General features: G+C 37.9%; 1 protein-coding gene across 1 annotated transcript in view; it reads left to right on the forward strand.

Annotated features, from left to right (window-relative positions):
• LOC121859232 (CAD protein-like) overlaps positions 1-23,465 on the forward strand; it is a gene marked incomplete at its 5' end in the record, with an annotated part of 317,185 nt that overhangs the window by 241,280 nt on the left and 52,440 nt on the right. Inside the window, 1 exon segment of the mRNA XM_042355968.1 lies at positions 1,602-1,761. Coding sequence (XP_042211902.1) covers positions 1,602-1,761 — 160 coding nt within the window.

Consider the following 23,465-nt stretch of genomic DNA (forward strand, 5'->3'; position numbering starts at 1 on the left):
CTATATTACTTGTTTTTCATGCCACCATAAAGTTAAGATAGAATTTTTACTACAACATAGTTATTTGTCGTCAAAAAGTGGAGTTTGGGGGTCGGGCTGGGTTCTATTGGAATTAATCCCATATGTTCTGTTATTCACTTAACGCGGTTTTCACTTAACGCGGGACCCTCTGGGTTCAATTGACCGCGTTAAGTGGGGTACAACTGTATATATATATATACACACATACAGTTGGTCCTCATATTACGCGGTCCCGCATTCCGCGTTTCACCGTTAACGCGGCGCCTTGCCAGAACCTAACATTTTCACATTCCGCGGTCGTGAACCCCATTACACGGAGAGCGGCTGGCAAGCCGCGCCATTTTTGGATCTAAACCTCCCGCCATCCGCCATGTTGTGTAAGAAGCGCGAGAATGGTGCGCACAAGGTCGCCCAGTCATCAAAACATGACCAGTTCTTCACCCGCCACCCACTACAGCCGGCCCAAGTCAGTGATAGTGATAATTATAGTGAGGATATGGACTTATATGAACTTTGGGGGGTTTGACAAAGAGGCCCTGCAAGCCTCTGTGGTGGATAGTGATACAATTGATACAAGTGATACAGGTGAGGGCCAATAATCTGCCCTCTGCCTCGGAACCAACCGCCCATCCCCGTGTGCCCAGCCATCTTTTCTACTAATGTAAGTGTTAAAAAACCTAATATTATTGATATTTCTCTTAATTATTAATTGTGTGTGCATGCCATCATAAAGTTAAGATAATATTTTTACTACAACATAGTTGTGTGTCGTCAAAAAGTGGAGTTTGGGGATCGGCCCGGACTCCATTTCAATTAATCCCATATGTTATGTTATTCACTTTACGCGTTTCTCACTTTCCGCGGTACCCTCCGGGTTACATTAACCGCGTAATATGAGGACCAACTGTATATATATATATATATATATATATATATATATATATATATATATATATATATATATATATATATATATATATATATATATATATATATATATATATATATATATATATATATATATATTCTTAATATAAATGACGCTGTATCCTTAAATGCGCATGTATATATGTTGGCGTTCCCAATCCATCTCTTTAGACATAACAAAATAAATCACTCAACTTCTTCAACCACTCTGTAAGCTGACAGAGATCTTTCTCTAGGTCTTTACAGTCTGTTTGGTACTTAATTTTCTTGAATAACTTGGCATCGTCTGCAAGAAATTGTATGGAAGAATGTATAACTTCTGGCATGGCATTTATGAAACAAACAAGCAACTTTTGGCCCAGTGTACTGCCCTGTGGTACCCCGCTTGTCACGGGTACATATGACGATTTCATGATGTAATAAAATTACATGTTTTCAATGGTGTCAGTACATTCAGAGGTATAGTCTTGTTAGAGAAAAAAGTAGTGGAATGCCATTCTGTTACCACTGTACTTAATGCTGGCTAATATATTTATTATTAGGTAGTTACCACGCTTTGTTTTCAAAGGATGGCTTCAAATTAACTTTATTGTACATTAACTTATTGGATTACTTTAGATTATTTGAACTTAAAACATCTTATGGTGTTTCAGAATATTACATCTATGTATGATCACCTGGAGAATCTTTGTTATGAAGAATTGTCTGAAATATTTCTTCGTCAAGCAAAGCAACTTGGATTCTCAGACAAGCAGATTGGAAAAGCAACACAGTGCACAGAGCTTGCTGTGCGTGCTCTCAGGGAAAAACATGGTGAGTAGAACTTTTATTTTTTTAAGGAATTGAAAATTTTAATGAAGATATAAGATTGCCATAAAAAATTTGAAGGAGAACTTACTGGTGAGCTTACATACTGGTATTAAAAAAAAATAAGGTATAATTTTGTCAATTTCTTGGCCATTACCACTGTCACTTTATCAAAAGAAGGATTGAACTTGGGAATGTCATTTTATGGCTCATTGGAGGAGCAAATTAGCTATAAATATCCATCCAGATCACGCCTTCTCAACATTAGCTTTTCTTTTCATCTAATTTGTCCTTTTCATGTACATTATACTGCACCATATATACAGTATTTTATCAGTTTAACGAACTAATTCGAGCCATCCCTCTCCGTTAAATTTAAAGTTCTGCTAAATTGAATTTCCATTATTTTTCTCGATGTAATAATAATAATAATTTAAAAAAATCAAAATCAATTTTTAATAAAACAATTATAAATAGAAATACACATAGTAAAATAATAATAATAATAATTATTATTATTATTATTATTATTATTATTATTATTATTATTATTATTATTATTATCATTATCGTTATCATTATTATTATTATTATTATTATAATTATTATTATTACATGTATTTTTATTTATAATTTTTTTTTGTATTAAATTTATTATTATTTTAATTGTTATTATTATTACAGTAAAACCTCGATAAATCAAATTTCAATATATCGGAATTCAGTTTTTGGGGACTCTGAGATGCTTTGGTCACCAGAATTTTTTTTTCTTTTTTCTTTTTTTTATAAGAAATGGGTAAGATTAAATAAAAAAAGTTATGAAATGAATTATACTTACTGAATACTGTGCAGTGGTCTAATCAGATTTGCTATACCGTATATCACGGCCTATAAGACGAAATTTGAACATTAAAAAAATCTGCCCAAAGTTAGGGGGTCGTCTAAACCACCAAGTTTAAAATTCTTCCCTCTTAAATATTGTGGTTTAGTGTGTCAAGAGTGGTGATGAAAACATCGTAAGCCACTCACAAGGTCTTACCACTAATTATTTTATACTGAAACTTAAGTTTGGCAAGCTGGATTCAAATTAAGATTACCGGTATATTAAAATAATAAAAATGTATTATAAACCTGTCTAACATACCGTAAAAGAGATTTATACCCCTGTAATAAACACAGCTATCATCACACACCCCTCCCCACGCCCCCCCCATTTGCCAGTGAGGAGACAAGAAAGGGAAAGTGACCCGAGATTGGGCTATTTTTAGCCGTGGAGGTGGTCAGTAATGCATACCGGTATCGGTATATTTACTCATAATAATATTTATCTCCTATAAATAATTGATTTAAATTTTATTTTTTTACAAAGAATATTCAGTAAATGAGTGCATTAATTCTTGAAACTATCGACGGTTAATTACAGACGCTCAAGTGACGTCACTAGTGTTTACACTACACCAGCTGGTAATATTTGATGCCATTACTTGAAGTGAATTGGCCTTATTTTAAGTAACTAACTATAAATAAATACAAAAATTAAAAAAAAAGATCAAAACTGAGAAATAATATACTGTATGTATGTTGTGTTGTCAAAGTAAGAGGAACAATTGTGTAAGTACGTAATATTTTTTCACTCAAATCCTAATGAAACACTACTGGAGAACATTCCTTTGTCGCAAAACAGTTTATAAATTAAAGAAAATAATTACAGTGTGTTTAATATATTACAGTATATTATAAATAAATAAATAAAACAAATAATTCGGTAAATCTATTTAAAGTAAATGGAAAATAAGCAAACATGTTATTTACCAAGACCCTTCCGTCTGGCTCAGGGTGAGATGGAGGGGAGATAAAGAAGGCTATTTATAGCCCATCAGAAGTGACCAGTACCCTAATGCACCATAAATAATTCATTGAACATTCATTTTTTGTACATAGTATATTCAGTATATATATATATATATATATATATATATATATATATATATATATATATATATATATATATATATATATATATATATATATATATATATATATATATATATATATATATATATATATATATATATATATATATATATATATATGTAATAAATGTATGTAGTAAGTACATACTGGTAACCTTTTTCACTCAAATCCTAATGAAACACCACAATTAGAATACGGTGGTTGCTGTTGAACCACATGTTGTATAAATAGTCACACCACCGAGACGAGGGAACACTCCCACCACGCTTCAGTGACGTCACTAGTGTTTACACTACACCAGCGGGTATAATTTGATGACATTACTTGAAGTGAATTGGCCTTATTTTAAAAAATCAAGGATGGTTGGTAAAGGACTACTGAGTCAGTGGGTAAGTGTCACATTTGGGGTACTGGTCTTATACAGCAAATAGAGCTCAAAAGCTACTTTTTAAATGGAAATTTGGGGGGGGCGTCTTATGCACCCCGCCGCCTTATAGGCCGTGATATACGGTAGGCCTACTGAGAACTGAGACACTTGAGTCTGTAAGCAGGCTGGGGATTGATACTTTTACACTACAGTATTACTTAAGTGATGATAAAACACTACAATCGTATTTATTAAGTTATGATAAATACACAGCTATACTGTACTAATTTACTAAGTGTTGAAGACAGACATTGTGGTAAGCCAATCAACTGTTTGCACTTTGTAAACAAATGACTCCTGGTGTTCAGTGTGGGATTATTTTTCAGGAAAGTTGATTCTTTTAGGAAAATATTTAATTAACCTGGCAACAAATGATCCTAAGTTATATGAGAATTGTGGTGGAATCTTTTGGGAGAGAGGGGGAGGGTGCCACCCACCTCTGGTTTCCCCCCCTCCTTTCCCCCACCTCTCTGGCAGCTGCTCCCAGGTAAATGCATCTTCCACACACAATATACTCCTACACTTATTTGTTCTTATTTTTATCTTTATAGTACTGTCCAATATACAGTTTTATCTTTATTCATAAGACAAATTCTGTGGTTACTTACACATAACACTTTACAGTAAATAACAATCATCTTGTTGACAACCAGACTTACATGTCTGATTTTCAACCCAGAGAGTTCTGTTTCAAATGTATATTTTTTTATTGTTGTTGTAATATTCTTTTAATAACCTTGATATACACTTAAAGATCTTAGTTGTTGAAGTGCCATAATAATATAACCACTGATTTTCTTTAAACAGTTCAGATAAGCAGTGTTATCTCCAACTCCCCCCAACTGCCCCAGAATTTCTTTTTACTGGGGCTAGCCCACCTGGGCACAGGTCACTGACCCACATTGGGGCCTGGGGGGCAAAAATGTAATAATAATAATAATAATAATATTAATTACTAGTAAATAAAATTTATAATAAAGTACAAATTTGAAAATAAAATAATAATAATAATAATAATAATAATAATAATAATAAAGAACTACAGGTATAAAGAAATACAAAAATGGAAAAAAAATCAAAAGTGAGAAACATTATATACTGTGTGTAGTACGTGAAACAATTGAGACCCTGCAATTGTATGTAAATGAGGCAGAAAGTCAGATCAGCAACCTGGGACTTGGTCACAATTTTTGTGATGCCATATGGCACTAGGGTCTACCATTAGACAATACATTATACTTCCAATATCTTCCCAGGCAGTAGTAGTACCTCTCTGTTTGATAGCTGCCTATTACCTGCGAACTAGTTTGCTAAGTCGACCATGATTCCATTAAATTTCACGCCAAATGTGCCACTTGGCGCGTTTGGTTTGTTTACATCTTATCGGTCTATGTCCTGCCACCACCACGTGTGTGTTGTTCACTTACCTCTCAGTCAACTAACTACTGTGCTTAGACATCATGCTGAAAATATCTCGGAAGTTTCAGAAAGGGAGTGGTGTGGGGGAGAAAGTCAAAAGAGTGCGCCTATCAATTGGAAAAAGTTTTGAAATTATAGACAAATTTGTAAACAAACACGGAACCCCCTAGTATAAGGTAAGCCATGAATAATGTTTCTGATGTTCCTATGTACATATCATGAATCTGAGGTGTCTCCGTAGGTGTGAGCTTATTAACGGAATTAATAATCGTGCGAAAAATTACGGAAAAAACTCCTTCCGCTAAATTTGAGAGTTCGTTATATCGGATTCCATGAAATTGAGAATATAATGTACTTGAGTACAGGTATCCCCCAATTTATGATGGGGTTACATTTTTCACCAACTTATCCTAAGTCAAAATATCGTAAATTGGGAGTTTTATAACGTGGGGTTTAATGGGATACGTTCGAAGCCAGTCCGACATCCAGACGTATTACCCAAAAGAAAATTCCTATAATAAAAAAATACCTAAAACACAACTAAACAGCACTCGCCACATCATTTAGAACAAGCCTAGTCGTCATTACATGTCCCCTTCGAGGCTAGGGGGACTCTTGAAGGTGGAGTGGTGATGACACTCTGACTCCCAAATAGCTTCACAATAGCTTCACAATGTAGAGCTTTGCCTCCGGAGACACTGGTTTCCTGGGTGCCTTGGCCTTCCCAGTCACTAGAGCCTCAGCAACAGAGTGAAAGCCCTTCACAAAAACTGATTGATATCACCTGTCACAAAGACTGAATACTATCTGAAAGTTAGTGAGGTTCTCTTACTGTAAAGGCAAGAAAAACACTGATGATAATGTAAAAATAATGATAGCAGCTGACACTGCTCGCATCATGTTCACAACAACAGAGGCAAAGGACTTTACAGTCAAAAAAGCATAGCAAAAATCACTTCACAGTCACCAAAACAGAATACAGGAATATTTCAAATTTTGCAACCCCAATATTCACATCCCTGCTTATCCACAATTGATATATTGACTCCCCCAGTGCCAGATTTAGGTATAAGCTAGATAAGCTATAGCTTAGGGCCTCAAAGGTCAGAGGGGCCTCTCCGAGTTGAAAATTGTAAAAACAAATAAGTACATAATGGTAAACAGAAAAATAATAATTTAGCCCTTTTTTTTTCTAAAAAACAGTTTTTGTGATACAGTCCAGAATGCTACGTCTAGCTTTATACCTAGGAATGTTAATGCCTAGCAATAACTCACCAGGCCAACATACAGGCAATTAAAACATCTGGTAATTACTTAATATGTAATAGTAGTAGGACACGTCGCTACCTGGCATTTAATTGCAATTCTCAAAACTTCCTCCCGCACCCTCCATCACACGCATTGCTACCGTCATCTCTTGCCCTAGAGCGAGCAGTAAACAAATGTCAACTCTCAAGGGGTGGAGATGGGTGGGATGTCGACGTCGCATTCTGGGCTACAGTGAACCCTCACTTTACGTGGTCAATTGAACCCACGGCGGCCCGCGTAAAGTGAGAAACGCGTTAAGTGAACAACATAACATATGGGATTAATGGAAATAGAGACCGGGCCGACCCCCAAACTCCACTTTTTCAGACACAATACCTACGTTGTAGTAAAAATAACTTCTTAATTTTATGATGGTATGCACACACAATTAATAATTAAGGAAATATCAATAATATTAGGGTTTTTAACACTTACATTAGTAGAAAAGATGGCTGGGCACACGGGGATGGGGGGTTGGTTCCGAGGCAGAGGGCAGATTATTGGCCCTCACCCGTATCACTTGTATCAATTATATCACTATCCACCACAGAGGCTTGTAGGGCCTCTTTGTCAAACCCCTCAAAGTCCATATAAGTCCATATCCTCACTATCATTATCCTTATCACTGACTTGGGCCGGCTGTGGTGGGTGGCGGGTGAAGAACTCGGTAATGTTTTGATGACTGGGCTACCTTGTGCGCACCCTGCTCGCGCCGCTCTCCGCGTAAAAGGGTACACACACCGCGGAATGTGAGCATTCCGGTTTCGGCAGGGTACCGCGTAAACGTGGAAACGCGTAAAGTGGGACTGTGTAAAGCGAGGGTTGACTGTATATCACAAAAACTGGTTTTTAGACAAAAACGCCTTTTTGTTCAATCCAGAATGCGACGTCTAGCTTTGATTACCCGAGCAGGAGGTGGAGAGGGCGGTGACATTGCGTATAAGGCTCCGCTAGCTGAGGTCCAGATTATACAGTTTGGTCTTCATTTACGCGGTCAATTGAATCCGAGGAGTACCGCGTAAAACGAGAAATGCGTAAATGAAATAACAGAACGTATGGGATTAATTGAAATAGAGATTGAGCCGATTCCTAAACTCCACCTTTTCCCGACACAATACGTACGTTGTATTAAAAATAACATCTTAATTTTATGATGGTATGCACACATAAATAATAATTTTGAAAAATATCAATAATATTAGGTTTTTTAACATTTACGTTAGTAGAAAAGCTGGGTCGGCACACGTGGATGGCGGCTGGTTCCGAGACAGAGGGCAGATTAGTTGCCCTCCGGTGAATCACTTTCACTTTCACTACTCGCAGAGGTTTGCAGGGCCTCCCAGACAAACCCCTCAAAGTCCATATCGTCACTATCACTATCACTGATTTGGGCTGGCTGTGGTTGTGGTGGGTTGCGGGCGAGGAAGTCCTCAATACTATGTTGACGACTAGCATTGATGTTGTCGAGATAGATCTGGATATACGGTTCCATAACTTTTGTCAGATGGTTATTAGACGCTTCATACCGATGCTTGTCTGGGTCGTTGTCAAGAATGAGCTTAAGTTTCTCCCCCAACTCGATGATTTCTTTCACATTATCATGGCTTGGTCCAGGTAATTCAGTGTTTTTCTCTGATGGTGGGGGTCCCGCGGCAGCCATTGTGAGTTGTGAGGGGAATAGTGGGCACAAGAGAGAACTGTATACGCGGACCGAGAACAATGAGACAGGCCCTGCTAGGTCAGCGACTTCTTCTCTCCCGTGGCAGGGCACGTCATATTACATTAAACCAATCACAGCTTGCGGGGAAGGGAGGTAAGGTTGCGTGGCCCAATCACAGTCCGATACGTTATATGACGTCACCGATAACGCAACAGCGACATACTGCGCAACCTTACTCGCGGCGCTTACCCTCGCTTTGGTCAAACATGGCGGGAGGTTTGAATCCAAAATGGTGCTGCGCGGCTGGACCGCCAGCTGCTCTCCGCGTAAATGACCAAATTTACCGCGTAATTAAAGCATTTCAATTCTGGCAAGGCACCGCATAAATGACCAAAACGCTTAAACCAAAACCGCATAAATCCAGACTCAAGTGTAATTATAAACTTTTTGGAATATTTTCCAATATTAGGAACATTTACCGGATGGTAAAATGTTAATTTACATATCCCAATTAGGATACTCACTTTACTCTGATGAGGAAGGAGGTCCTGGTTGTGGAGATTAACTAGGTGGGGGAGGGGACCCCAGTACCACCACATGTGAAGCATCTTTTAGAGATAGATGAAGATAGCTATTTTGAAAGGTTTTTGAAGATTTCCAAAAGCCCACTTCTTTGATCTGACTGAGGCTCATATGCCTCAGAAAGACCACAGACCCTGCATATTTCCTGGTGTCATGTGCCAAAAATTTATTGCCATGGTCTGCTTTACTCACAAACTGAGATAAATATTTTGTCATTTGACTAGGAGACAATTTCTTACCATCCTGTGATGAGAATACATAGGGGCCTCGATTAGGAAATCTGGTTAACCATTCTTGAAGATTCTTAACTAGGCACAATATATGAGGAACCCTCGTCTCATCCATCAGCCGTTTTATCCTGATAAGTTGAGCTCGAAAATGATTCCTTTCATTTTTTCTTAGGATCTCCGTAGGAAAAAGGGTGACATCTTCCTCAGAAAATACCTATAATGATGGATTATTGGAAATTGAAATCAGCTCACTGATTCTCATACCTGTTGCTATTGTTAGAAGGAAGGCTGCCTTCTGGAGCAATCTGACCTTGTTCAGATTTATATTGTAATTAGGCCCCATAAGAAATTTAGTAACTTTATGTAGAGACGAAGGTGGGATTCTCTTAGGCCTAGGGGGTCTCTGAATGAAAAAGGACGATCTGAGCATTTGATAAATTTTTGGGTTCAAAGTAATATTAAAACCCCATGCCAGAGGGTCAACCAATGCTGATTTATAAGATGCAATTGTCGATCCTTGAAGGCCTTTAACTCTGAACAGAAATTCTAAAAATTCTAATACAACTTTTTCCGACAACGATTTTGGAGTTGTTAACTTGATAAATTGTTGAAAAAGTTTCCAAGCTTTCTCATATTGCATAGAAGTTTGGGGCCTATGACCTGCTATCACTTGGTTAACTATATTGGAATTACACAACGATCTATTTAAACATCTTTCGAGATGAATCGGCTGGATTGTCCAATTAACCAGGCCGTTCACATATATTTATTATTTGGGATTAAGTAACGAAACCCAAACTGTAGTTCCTTGTTTTATTATAAAAGGATTGTATCTATAATTCCTGAGTGTAGATTGACCGTAAGTTCCACTGTATATGAGTGAATGAGAAAGGGACGGCGTTTATGTAATATAAACGTTAGGTCACGTCCTTACGATATAAGTTGCTGTGAGTGACTACTGAGTGAGGGCCTCGCTGTGCGGGCTTACAGATATGCTGACGATGGGCTTCTACCCTCTTGGGAGAGTTGCCCTCTCACGGGTACAACTCATGTCTTACTCATAGACAGTGGAAAGTTACAGGGGGTGAATCTGAATATAATATCAGATGTATTGACCCATTTATATAATATTTTCTGTTGATGTGACAGGGGCCCATTACATCGCTCGGTCACCTACCAGCCGAGCTCCGTGAGGCCTAAATAAGCTCACAGAGTACAGTACATCCTAGACAACCCTAACCATGTTATAAACAGATATGTAGACACTAAGCTGGGGATTCTACTACTGTAGGGGTATTAGTTATTACAGGGGACCTAGACTTTAGTGTCGTACGGGTTAGTATGTTATGAACAATGTTGAATTTGGATTACACTGCCTTGTATTAACAGAACAGGAACATAATTGCCAGAATTAACAAAATAGAGGGAATTGTAAGACTTGGTAGTGCAAATTCCCGTGATAGGTAAAATGGCAAGTTATTTTTCAAATCAACAAAATGTGTCTCGCTCAAGAAAGCTAAAACTTTTAATTTCTCTGATACTATTTGAATATCCTTAATAGTGAAATTCATTACAGGAAGTTGAATTAAAGCAGACTTGAGTTTTATATTTAAAGCAAAATGCTGATGAGTAGGCAAGGTCCGTAATGTACTACAAGTGATTTTGCAGTAATCAGGAGCCTTGTAATGCCCTTTCACAACTAGCTGCTTAACACCATCATGGCATTTTAAAATGACATTAGTGAGATTTGGAAAGAACAAATACTGCACATTGTGAAGATGAGCGTGAAACACAGTCTTTAGACTAACTAGCCTATAGCTGCATTGCGCTAACGCTGTGCGTACATTTGGTTGTATGACTGCCAATTCACATATTCCCTCTGCAGCAGGAATAAACGCGAACATGTAGGCTGGACATACGTGTAGGTGTAGGTGTAGATAAGACGACTTACACCGTGACAGTACCTCAGAATCCTCTATTGATAACAAAGAATACTCTTCATCTACTAAGAAAAGTTCTTTAGGCCTATCTAGGGTATACAGTGTGTCGTTCACAAACCAGGGGAAGGGTTCTAAATGCCATGCATTAAACTCATGTTGCCCTCGCATAGGAATGTGGATCAGAATAGCATTGTGCGTGAGAGTTGACTCCAACAGCGGGTAATAATATTGAACCTCATTGTCAATAAAAATAGGAGTTAAATGATACTGCAACTTGGCTATTTTTAAAGCTTCAAGAAGCGTCTGCACAGGCAGAAGCTTCGCTTCCACACGTCCTATCCCGGCATCTACAATGCTGTCTATTAGTTCATTTTTAGAGGTTACAATTTTATGAACTGAAATTTCCGCAGCATGCAAATATTCTGTGAAATAAAGGAGCCATTCTAACGTCGGGATTGCTTTCTGTAACCTAGTAACAATCCTCGAAACTGTGTTAGACTCCACTATGATTGCGTTAACCTTTGATTCTAGAGCAGTAATCACGTGAAAGGTTTGAGAAATAACACGATTCTGTTGAGATACAGCCTGAACGACAACGTTCATTCGGTCCCCCAATTTAGCTACATCATCGGCCGTTGCCATGCCAAACAAGGCGCTTTGGATGAGACCTACAAAATTAAAGAGACCCCTTTTTCGTCGTGCCTGAGAATGCACTTCTTGAGCAAGATCCGCTTGAGACGCAGGTAGATTTATCCCAACATCGACGAGAAGCTCGCGAAGGTTCTGGAGACGAAAGTGTAGAAGGTCTATAGTTTGTGAAACTATTGTCGAATTATCAGAAGCTGTGCTGAGACCATGAAGGATGTCCAAAGCTGATTGTAGTTGGCCGTCGACGTTTTCCATCTAACGCGGAAGTTGGAGTAGTGGATGTAGTTCATACTTGGTGTTCACCACGTCCTCAACTATGAGAACGCGTCCGAGAGGTGCCACAAGTGCACCCGGTTTGAGGACTGATGTGGACATATCTGTCAACACAACGGTGCCACAACAGAGTAGAAGCAACACACTGAAGATCCAAGCCATTCTGTAAGGAATTACAAACGATTTAACGTCTACTTGCAGAACGAAGGTTCATACAATAGTCATTTGGGACACTCTGCTTCTGGACAATCTGTAAGGATGTATCAATCACATCATCATCAACTGGAGGTAATACATTTATCTGGGTCTTCTTCAGATGATCCGTGTGCACGACATCTGCAATCTGTGCATTAGGCTTCCAAATTTAAAATTTGTTGCCTGATTCTTTTGAGATGCGGAATGGACCAGAAAATTTTGCCGAAAGGTTGGAGTTCCTTTCAGGTTCTCTTAACATAACAGCGTCCCCAACGTTTAATGCGACAGGTTTAGCATGGTTATGTTGTTTGATGATCATTTCGGCGCGTGACGCCGCTAGATGTGATCGTACTTGGGCATGAATATCTGTAAAGACATGAATTTGTTTTGCCGCGAAATCATCCGTATTATAAACCGGGTATGGCGCATCTGTAAGGATGTCGTAAGGTAGACGTTTATCTATACCAAAGACAATGTAGTAGGGTGTTTTGCCCGTAGAGCTATTAACTGACCCATTTATAGACGCTGCAACCTGCGGTAACCAATCCTCCTATGCTTATTGAAAACCACTGACAATTGGACGCAGTATTTCTAGGATTTTACGATTGGTTCTCTCAACAAGGCCATTAGCCTGTGGATGATAAGCACTCACAAAAGTTTGTTTAATACCATATTGTGCACATACTGTATATGCGCTACTAGCTGATTCTTGAACTCTGTGCCATTGTCAGAGAGCAGAACTTTAGGCGTAGTATATGGACATATAAGATTCATCACTAATGCATAGGCTACTGCTTCGGTCGTTTTGCTTTTTAGTGGGACCAAGACCACGAACCTTGAAAAATGATCCACACACACTAAGATGTACGCTGATCCCTGATGACTCATTGGGAGCTGTAACAAGTCAATAGCGACTGTGTCAAACGGACGGTCTGGTGTAGGATATTGTAGAATCGGGGCTGGTGATCCTGTTGAACCTTTATGTTGAGCACACGCCAAACAATTAGCTATGTTTAATTCTATGTCTTTCTTCATAGTGTTCCAGAAATACTTCTTTCGTAAATCCGCTAAGCATTTATCACGACCTTGGTGACCTGCTTGTGGGACATCATGGAACAATGTCATTACTGCTTTGCACAACGTGTCAGGTACGACTATTTGAGACACATTACCCTCAGGTGAATTTCTCGTCTTATGGAGTATATGTTGTAATTCAAACTGACTTAAGGGAAGAATTAACTTGGGGAGTTTAACATCCTCACCCGATTCGAGAGCAAAAATAACTGCTGACCAATATGGGTCACGTCGTTGCTCATCTTCCAGTTGCGGAAGAGTGAATGTTGATACAGGCATTACTGGTGCTATATTTCTTGACAGAGCGTCGGCGACAACATTCGCCCTCCCAGGTAAGTACCTAATTTTGGGGTCAAACTCTTGAATTGTCAGATACCAGCATGCTAATCTGCATGATAAGTTTCTGCCATGGAACAGGTCGGTTACTGCCACATGATCAATAAAAACAGTTATCCTTTAGCCAAAGATAATGTCTTTGAACTTCTTAAGTGCCCACACAACGGCTAACGTTTCTAAATGCATTACCGAATAACGTGTTTCAGCATCAATTAGTTTGCGACTTGCAAATGCTATCACTCTAAACTTCCTACGTGTATCCTCTTGCATGAGCACTGCTCCGACTCCAATTCCGGAAGCGTCAGTACAGAGAGTGAAAGGTTGAGTGTAGTCTGGGAATGCTAGAACCGGGGCATTGGTAAGCGCTGTCTTCAATGCCGTAAAACTATCTTCGTGTTCAGCATCCCATACAAACATTGCATCTTTTTTGAGCAACCTTGTTAGGGGCGATGCTAATGTTGCATAGTTCTCGATAAAGGAACGATAATATCCAGATAAGCCAAGAAAGCTACGCACATGATCATTTGAGGTAGGACGCGGGAACTGAGATACAGCTTTGACTTTATCATTAACTGTATGTATGCCTTCACCGTCAACTACATGACCAAGGAAATGGATTCTGGATTTTAAAAACTCACACTTCGAGAGTTTTATTTTGAGGCCTGCTGTGGAAAGTTTGTCCAACACTTCACACAGTTTAATCAGATGGAAATCGACGTCCTTACTGACTACTATTAGATCATCCAAATAAGCGCAGACTGTGGTACCAATCAATCCTGCAAACAGGGTGTTGATCATTCATTGAAATGTTAGTGGGACATTTCTGAGACCAAATGGCATTCGTAGAAACTCAAAGTGGCCTAGAGGCGCGCTAAATGCCGTGATTTCTCGTGATTTCTCATCGAGTGGTATTTGCCAATACCCACTAAGCAAATCTAAGTTGCTAAATACCGCATTATCCTTGCCTAAGGATTGCAATATGTCGCTCAAGATAGGCATAGGGTACCTATCAGGGATCGTTTGATCATTGACTCGCCTGAAATCTATAACGGCGCCATCCACCATCCTTTTTCGGAACGAGGAATAATGGGCTATTAAACGGGGCTTTTGAGTGTCTAATAACATTCTCATCTAACATACCCTGTACCATATCTTGTACTACAGCGCACTGGCTATGAGGTAGTCTATAAGCTGCTACGTAAATAGGGTTGGTTCCCTCCTTTAAGGCTGTATGATGGGATGTTAAATCTGTCTGACCTAGCGTTTCCCTTGGCAAGGCTACTATATTTCTATAGTCGTCAAGCAGCTCTAAAAGGCTTGTCTTGCCCTGGGGATGATCGATCACCTTAACATGTGGTGCTATTTGATCTATCCTGGCCTGTCGAGTCTGTTGGCATTTCGCAACAATACCTCGAATTGGGAATTTAGTAGGCTGTACTTCGACATTGTTGTGATATACAAGAAAATCACACAAATAACATCCTTTCTTTAAGATTCGTTGAACGCCTGTTCGATTTAGAATCAGTACGTCGGTCAAACCACCAGGGCGTATAGTGCTCAGGGTAGATTCACATGACAGCCCTTTTACCTTGCATGTTTCCGGGAGACACACAGCATCTGTGCCCGTGTACACGTTGGGTAGTTCGACAGTTGCTTTGGTGATTTCCTCATTTTGGTAATGGAGAGTACTCTTGAACACTGCTGGTACGATCGTCCAACTCTTGCTGCTGTAATCACGCTGGGAAAGTGTGTGGTTGAGGTCAAGAGGTATCTCTGACGCACGATCTGCCTTCCTCTTAATAGGATAGGTAGACAACACTTTCGTCCTAGCTGTGAGCATAGGTTCAGAATGACTCATTGCTGTGTAGGGAACACCTTTAAACGTAACACTATTATTACGTGGAAGAACATCTATCATGTTCTTTCGAAGAGTTGGTAGACCAAGTAACCCGTCGGCTGGCAATTTAAACTGCTGGACTATGTAAAAGTCCGTGTAGAAGGGCGTACCACGTCTTGAGAATCTGAGTGGTAACGTCACCATTCCTGTGATGCTCAGCTGAGTACCTGAAACTCCTTCGAGCTCAGCGTTATTAAGTCTCCAATTGAAGTTGCGGTGAGGGAATTTACGTTGTAACTCTTGATATGATGTCAAGGCCAATACATTAGCGCAAGCACCTGTGTCTATATCAAGAGCCAATCTGGTATTATCCACTCTCACCGGCACTGACAACACTTCAACTTTGCTTAGCGCCGCTATTAACGATGCCGCTATAGAAGTGCTGTGAGGAGGGGCGGGAATTACCCTATCTATCCCTCTCCTTGCTGTGGTGTGCGCTGGTCTTCCCCAGACGACTTGTCCTGGGGACGTTTCTGCTTACGCCTATACGACACCTCCGTTCCACTAAGGTCCACACCCCTAGCCTTTATTAGCACATCGCACTCATGTGAACTATGAGTTGTTGATTTGTGAAGTGCGCACCATTTGTGTGACTTCTGGATAGGAGGAGGTATCTTCTCAGCTGCTTCCGAAAATGACCTTGAGGAGTGCTTGGCACTGTTTCCATGGAGCTAATAACAATCTTCCATTACATGGCCACGTTTATTACAGTGTGCTCATCGTAAAGGAGTTTTTTGTTTATAAGTCCGGCGGGGAGGTGCAATCGGAGCTAAGTGTGTCGCATAAGGAGTCTGGGAGGGAGTCATGTGCGCCATCTGAGGTATCTGGGGTTGCTCCATACACGTCAAGGGTTGCGGCGTCTTCACTGAAGGCTGCGCCATTATGGAATGTGTCATTAAGGACTGTGCCATTAAGGGGCCCGTAGCCTGGGGACAGAGCTTATTTGCGTACTCCACCATATCCAGGGGTGGTTCATACTGTACTTCTTGTGCCCGGCTATATAGAGGACGACGGACGGAAAGCAGAAAGCTTATTAGCTCTATCAACGTTTCCACATTGTCCGCTGACATTTTACCCTGATCGTTGTACCAATCTGAGGTCCGGAATATCGCTTGCATGTCCTGGCAAACCTCGCCTGCGATGTCGACAGCGTCGACAGGCATTTCATTGCATATCCCTGGCGTACAACGATCCATCCATCTGAAGATTCATTGAAGCTGGCCCAGCTGTGACCCACCCCCAAAGATCCCAATTAACGTTAGCTTAAATTTCTCATAATCAGGGCTCTGCAAACCAAACACATTTAAATGACTACCGGCATAAGAACCCTACGTAATGTGGGAACGTACATATGCCTTTTTGTCTTCGTCAGTCGTTATTTGCCCAGTGCACATGTTATCTTCACATGCACGAATGAAATGTGCGACCCGATAATCATCTTGACCCGTAAAATTTCGAACATTGTCACCACGCTGCATAATATTAATAACTCTATCAGGTTGAGTTGACGTGGTAGTAGCATTGACGTGAGGGTTTGTGGAAGACATTATAGTGTTGGTATTAGATAAGTTAGTATCCTTACTCCTAACAGAAGGCTGGGTTAATAAGGTTGTTACTGGTTTAGCAACAGACACACTATCACCTAAAACAGGGGTAACTGCTTTTGTATACTGAGGTGAAGTACTATATTGATTACCAGATCGTAAGGTACGACGGATTAAGTCGTCAAATGATTCCTCAATTACTTTCTCACTACTTCCTACTGAATTGTCTAACTGTGTTCCCGACTCAACATCAATGTCAGTCTGTGCTTGATCATCGACGAGTTGGTTATATGCAAACAGTTGCACGCATACGCGCAGAGTGTCCGGCTCGAGACGCTATTTTTAGATTCGCCCCACCAGCCACCCGCCCGCCTGCCTGCCTGCCTCTTTTAGCTCATAAAATTCATACAAATTACCCGGCCAGAATATAATTTACATTGCTGGAATTCTTACAATTTGATGATCATTTTGAATATAAACATCATAGATTTTGCATTAGACATACAAATTTTAGATCTACTCTAAGTATTTTGTTTACTCTGAGTAAATATGTTATCTTTTGTGCAATATATATGACGTTTACATTCAAAATATTCCCTGACCTGCAAGGAATCCAGAAATGTCAATTACTGTATATTATCCTAATTTTAGTCTGAGGTATTATTTATTACTAAAAGTTAAAATCTAGTTCTTTCACCCAACATTTCTCTGATAGGGAGGGAAGGTGGGGGTTGGGGGGGAGGGTTGGGACCGACCGACCATCTGGCGCGGTTGGAAGAGGGGGGGAGGCAAGTTGGGGTACTTTGATTGACAGATAGTGTCGTGAAGAATATTTTTTTTTTTATTAACTGAAGATATTTGTTTTAGCTCATAAAATTCATACAAATTACTGGACCAGAATATAATTTACATTGCTGGAATTCTTACAATATCATGATCATTTTGAATATAAACATCATGGATTTTACATTAGACATACAAATTTTAGATCTACTCTAAGTATTTTGTTTACTCTGAGTAAATATGTTATCTTTTGTGCAAAATGTATGACGTTTGCATTCAAAATATTCCCTGACCTGCAAGGAATCCAGAAATGTCAATTATATTATCCTAACTTTAGTCTGAGGTATTATTTATTACTAAACGTTAAAATCTAGTGTTTCACCCAATCATTTCTCAGAGAGGTAGGGGCCAGTGAGCTGGGAAGAGAGGGGGGGGGATTTGAGTCCATTATTTGAATGGACATTAACCTGGTGACCGTATTTCTGTTAAATATTAATTGTGTGAGCATACCATCATAAAATTTAGATGTTATTTTTACTACAACATAGGCATTGTGTCGGAAAAAGTGGAGTTTGGGGTTCGGGCCAGTCTCTATTGGAATTAATCCCATATGTTCTGTTGTTCACTTTAAGGGTTTTCACTTTCCGTGGTACCCTGTGGGTTCAATTGACAATTGAACGCGTACGTAATCGGGGTACTACTGTATACAGCATATATAATAAAATTTCATTTGTTTTTCATTTAGTGTTTAATTTTCTTTGTTTAAAGGACTGTACAGGTAGTCATTTTCTGTTAAACTTATACAGCATATATAACCATCAGTGTTCCGGCATTTTCGAAAATCCGGCACTCCTCAGGTCCCGAGGTTGCCGGATTTTTGATAGTCAACCCGGTATATATATATATATATATATATATATATATATATATATATATATATATATATATATATATATATATATATATATATATATATATATATATATATATATATATATATATATATATATATAGTATATATATATATATATATATATATATATATATATATATATATATATATATATATATATATATATATATATATATATATATATATATATATATATGTGTATATACATATATATATATATATATATATATATATATATATATATATACATATACATATATATATATATATATATATATATGTGTATATATATATACATATATATATATATATATATATATATATATATATATATGCAAGTAAATCACTGTAGGTGCGCGATCCAGGTATATGCTGATAACCACAAGAAGAAGAAACACGGGTTCCCGCTTTGTAATTCACATCTTCAGGGTGAGTACAGACTAGAGAGAGTAATACAAATCAAGGTGTATATATACAGAGGAGGGTGAGACCAGGTCCACAATGGTCAGGTATTGTAATGACCCTACTAATCTTTAAATAGCCCAACGTTTGGTGGTCAGGTCAGATGGTCAAGTGACCCGCCTTCTCACCTGATCACAAATCTTCTTAATTACAAATTTGTCCAGCTTGTACAGTGCTTACTCAAATTCATGTTGAATGCTCGTATGTTTAATAAGACTAGATTCTATGATGTTCCTACTATCAATTGAATTACATGGTAATATTGAGGAGGCATTATCCCAGTCAATGCAATGCTTGTTATCCCTCAAATGAACAAACAGAGCATTGGATTCCTGGCCTGTCCTAACACTGTATTAAACAACACACTGTATTAAACAACACAAATATATATATATATATATACAGGTTGTACCTCTCTAGTCCGGCATTCTGTGGTCCGGAACGATTTTAGTTTGTCCAATAGGTAGATAGGCATTTTTTTTTTTTTTTTTTTTTTTTTTTTTACTTATCTAATTATTATTATTATTATTACAGGAGTATTAAATTTTTGCCCCTCAGGTCCCAATGTGGGTCAGTGACCTATGCCGGGGTGGGCTAATCCCTAAAAAAAAAAAGCCGCAGGAAATTAAGGTTTGTTTACATCCGGCAGTTCGGCTGCTCTCTCTCTCTCTCTCTGCTTGTCTATACAGAGTACAACATTTAACCCTTCAATATATATGAGCAGTAAATAAGTGTTGCTTTCATATTCTTATGTAGAGTAATGACGATATATTTTCACATGTGCGCACTTACATACGAGCAGTCTCACTTTTTTTTTTGCCATTAATGGTTAGCTACTTATATTGTTCTATTTATGAACATTAAATAACATTACAGGTACTTCAAGCAACCATATTCATTTTTTTACATTAATTTTACTACAGCTAAACTCAGGGTCTTATTTTCTTCAGTTTTATATATAGAACCAATCAGTCACTGGTTTCGTAAGCTTTAACATAAACAATGCCGGCAGCCGTCTCGTCTCCTTTAATATTCCACGTATTATTAATAAATTGTATTGTTAATTTTGCACACACGTACATTGATTCAATAAAAACAAATTCAGAAACATTAATTAAAATATATATGAACAGTAAATAAGTGTTGCTTTCATATTCTTATGTAAAGTAATGACGATATGTTTTCGCGTGTGCGCATGCGCACTTACATATGCAATCTCTCTTTTTCTTTACCATTATCGTTAGCTACTTCTATTGTTCCATTTATTAACATTAAATAACATTACTTAAAACAACCATATTAATTTTACTACAGCTACAACCAAGGTCTTATTTTCTTTAGTTTTATATGTGGAACCAGTCAGTCACTGGTTTTGTAATCAACGAAAACAATGCTGTGTCATTTCCTCGTGTGTTTTAATATTCTACGTATTATTAATGAATTCTATTGCTCATTTTGCACACATAAACATTAATTCAATAAAAAAGACATTCAGTAATAAACAACAATGAATCTTTTGTACATAAGAGAAATGACGCTGTTTACATGATTATGCACGTCGTCTGCACGTTGGCGGGCCGTTCAAACCGGTCGAAATTCAAGTTTCCGCCGTCAAAATTTTTATTTATTTATTTTTTTGTGTGTTCCAATAAAATACGTTAAGAATTAAAAACTCGCGAAATTTAAGAAGCTACTATACGACATTTAACCCTTCAATATGTCTTCAAAGAGACCATGACGCAGAGAAAGTGGTGCTAGTGCTTCCAGGCATAAGCACAAGTCACTATCTATCCAGGAAAAGGGTGAATTTCCATGGTCCGGCACCGGTCAGGTCCCGAGGTTGCCGGACTAGAGTGGTACAACCTGTATATATATATATACAGTATTACCCCGCCTAACGCGGTTTCACTTAACGCGTTTTATCATATACGCGGTGCCTCGCCAGAGCTGAACTTTCACTTAACACGGATATTTTCCACATTTACGCGGTGAGTGTATGGCTCGAGACGCTATTTTTAGATTTGCCCCACCCGCCACCCTGCCTGACTGCCTGTTTTAGCTCATAAAATTCATACAAATTACCCGGCCAGCATATAATTTACATTGCTGGAATTCTTATAATTTGGTGATCATTTTGAATATAAACATCATATATTTTGCATTAGACATACAAATTTTAGATAAAAAATTTTCTCAGAGTAACTATGTTATCTTTTGTGCAAAATATATGACATTTATATTCAAAATATTCCTGGTCTTACAAGGAATCCAGCAATGTCAATTATATTATCCTAACTTTAATCTGAGGTATTATTTAATACTAAATGTTAAAAACTCTTGAAGGGAGGATTGGTGGGGGTGGGGGGGAGGGTTGGGACTGACCGCGCGGTTGGAAGAGGGGGGGAGGCAAGGTGGGGTACTTTGATTGACAGATAGTGTCCTGAAGATTATTATTTTTTTTATTAACTGAAGATATTTGTTTTAGCTCATAAAATTCATACAAATTACCCGGTCAGAATATAATTTACATTGCTGGAATTCTTATAATTTGGTGATCATTTTGAATATAAACATCATATATTTTGCATTAAACATACAAATTTTAGATAAAAAATTTTCTCTAGGTAACTATGTTATCTTTTGTGCAAAATATATGACATTTATATTCAAAATATTCCTGGTCTTACAAGGAATCCAGCAATGTCAATTGTATTATCCTAACTTTAGTTTGAGGTATTATTTATTAAAATTTAGTGGTTTTCCCCCAAAAATTTCTCAGAGAGGGAAGAGCCGGCAGTGTAGTGTGAGAGGGAGTTGAGTCCATTATTTGAATGGACATTAACTTGGCGACTGTATTTCTCTATTTCTCTTAAGTATTAATTGTGTGCATGTACCATCATAAAATTAAGATGTTATTTTTACTACAACATAGGTATGTGCCTTCAAAAAGTGGAGTTTGGGGGTCTGGCCGGTTTCTATTGGAATTAATCCCATATGTTCTGTTGTTCACTTAACGCGGATTTCACTTAACACGGGACCCTCTGGGTTCTATTGACCGGGTTAAGTGGGGTACAACTGTATATATATATGTATATGTATGTATATGTATATATATGTATATATATGTATATATATGTATATGTATATATATGTATATGTATATATATGTACATGTATATATATGTACATGTATATATATGTAGGCTACATGTATATATATGTATATGTATATATATGTATATATATGTATGTGTATATATATACTGTATGTATATATATATATATATATATATATATATATATATATATATATATATATATATATATATATATATATATATATATATATATATATATATATATATATATATATATATATGTATATATATGTATATGTATATGTATATATATGTATATACAGTGGTCCCTCGGTTAACGAACTCAATCCGTTCCAGCAGGTTGTTCGTTAACCGAAACCATTGTTTCAATGGGTTTTTGGGTAATTAGTTTCAGCTCACCGAAAATTGCCTAAATTCAACAAAATTGGTAGAAAAGTTCACTTACTTTGAGGTGTGTATGTAGAAGGCTCCTGGATGATGATGATGATGATGGGAATTAGAATGGGGGTGGAGGAGAAGGCAGAAGAGAAGGCATTGGGGTGGAAAAGAAGTCACCCCATGGCACCATTTCACCCATAAAATTTTAGTTCTCTTGGTGTATTTTCAAGATTATTTTCTTTAAATCAACACTGCACTGCATTATATATTGTCAATATGTAAAATATATTTCAAAATGACCAATAATTTGCTTGGAAACAAAAAAAAGCATTTAGTTGAAGAGAGTCTCAAGCAAGATGTTACCTCCAGTGAAAACAGAGAGAGACTAACGCCTGTTTGCTGTGTTAAGAGGCTGGATGCCGCGCATTAAACTAGTCACTTTACCTTCAATTATGTTCAATAATTGTTAAAATGACTAAAAAATTGAATATTAAACTTTTAAAATTATTGAATAGTATAAACTTCTTGATATTTACTGAAATAGTAAG

The sequence above is a fragment of the Homarus americanus genome, unplaced genomic scaffold (assembly GCF_018991925.1).
Source record: "Homarus americanus isolate GMGI-L3 unplaced genomic scaffold, GMGI_Hamer_2.0 scaffold36188, whole genome shotgun sequence".
Taxonomy (NCBI): Eukaryota; Metazoa; Arthropoda; class Malacostraca; order Decapoda; family Nephropidae; genus Homarus; species Homarus americanus.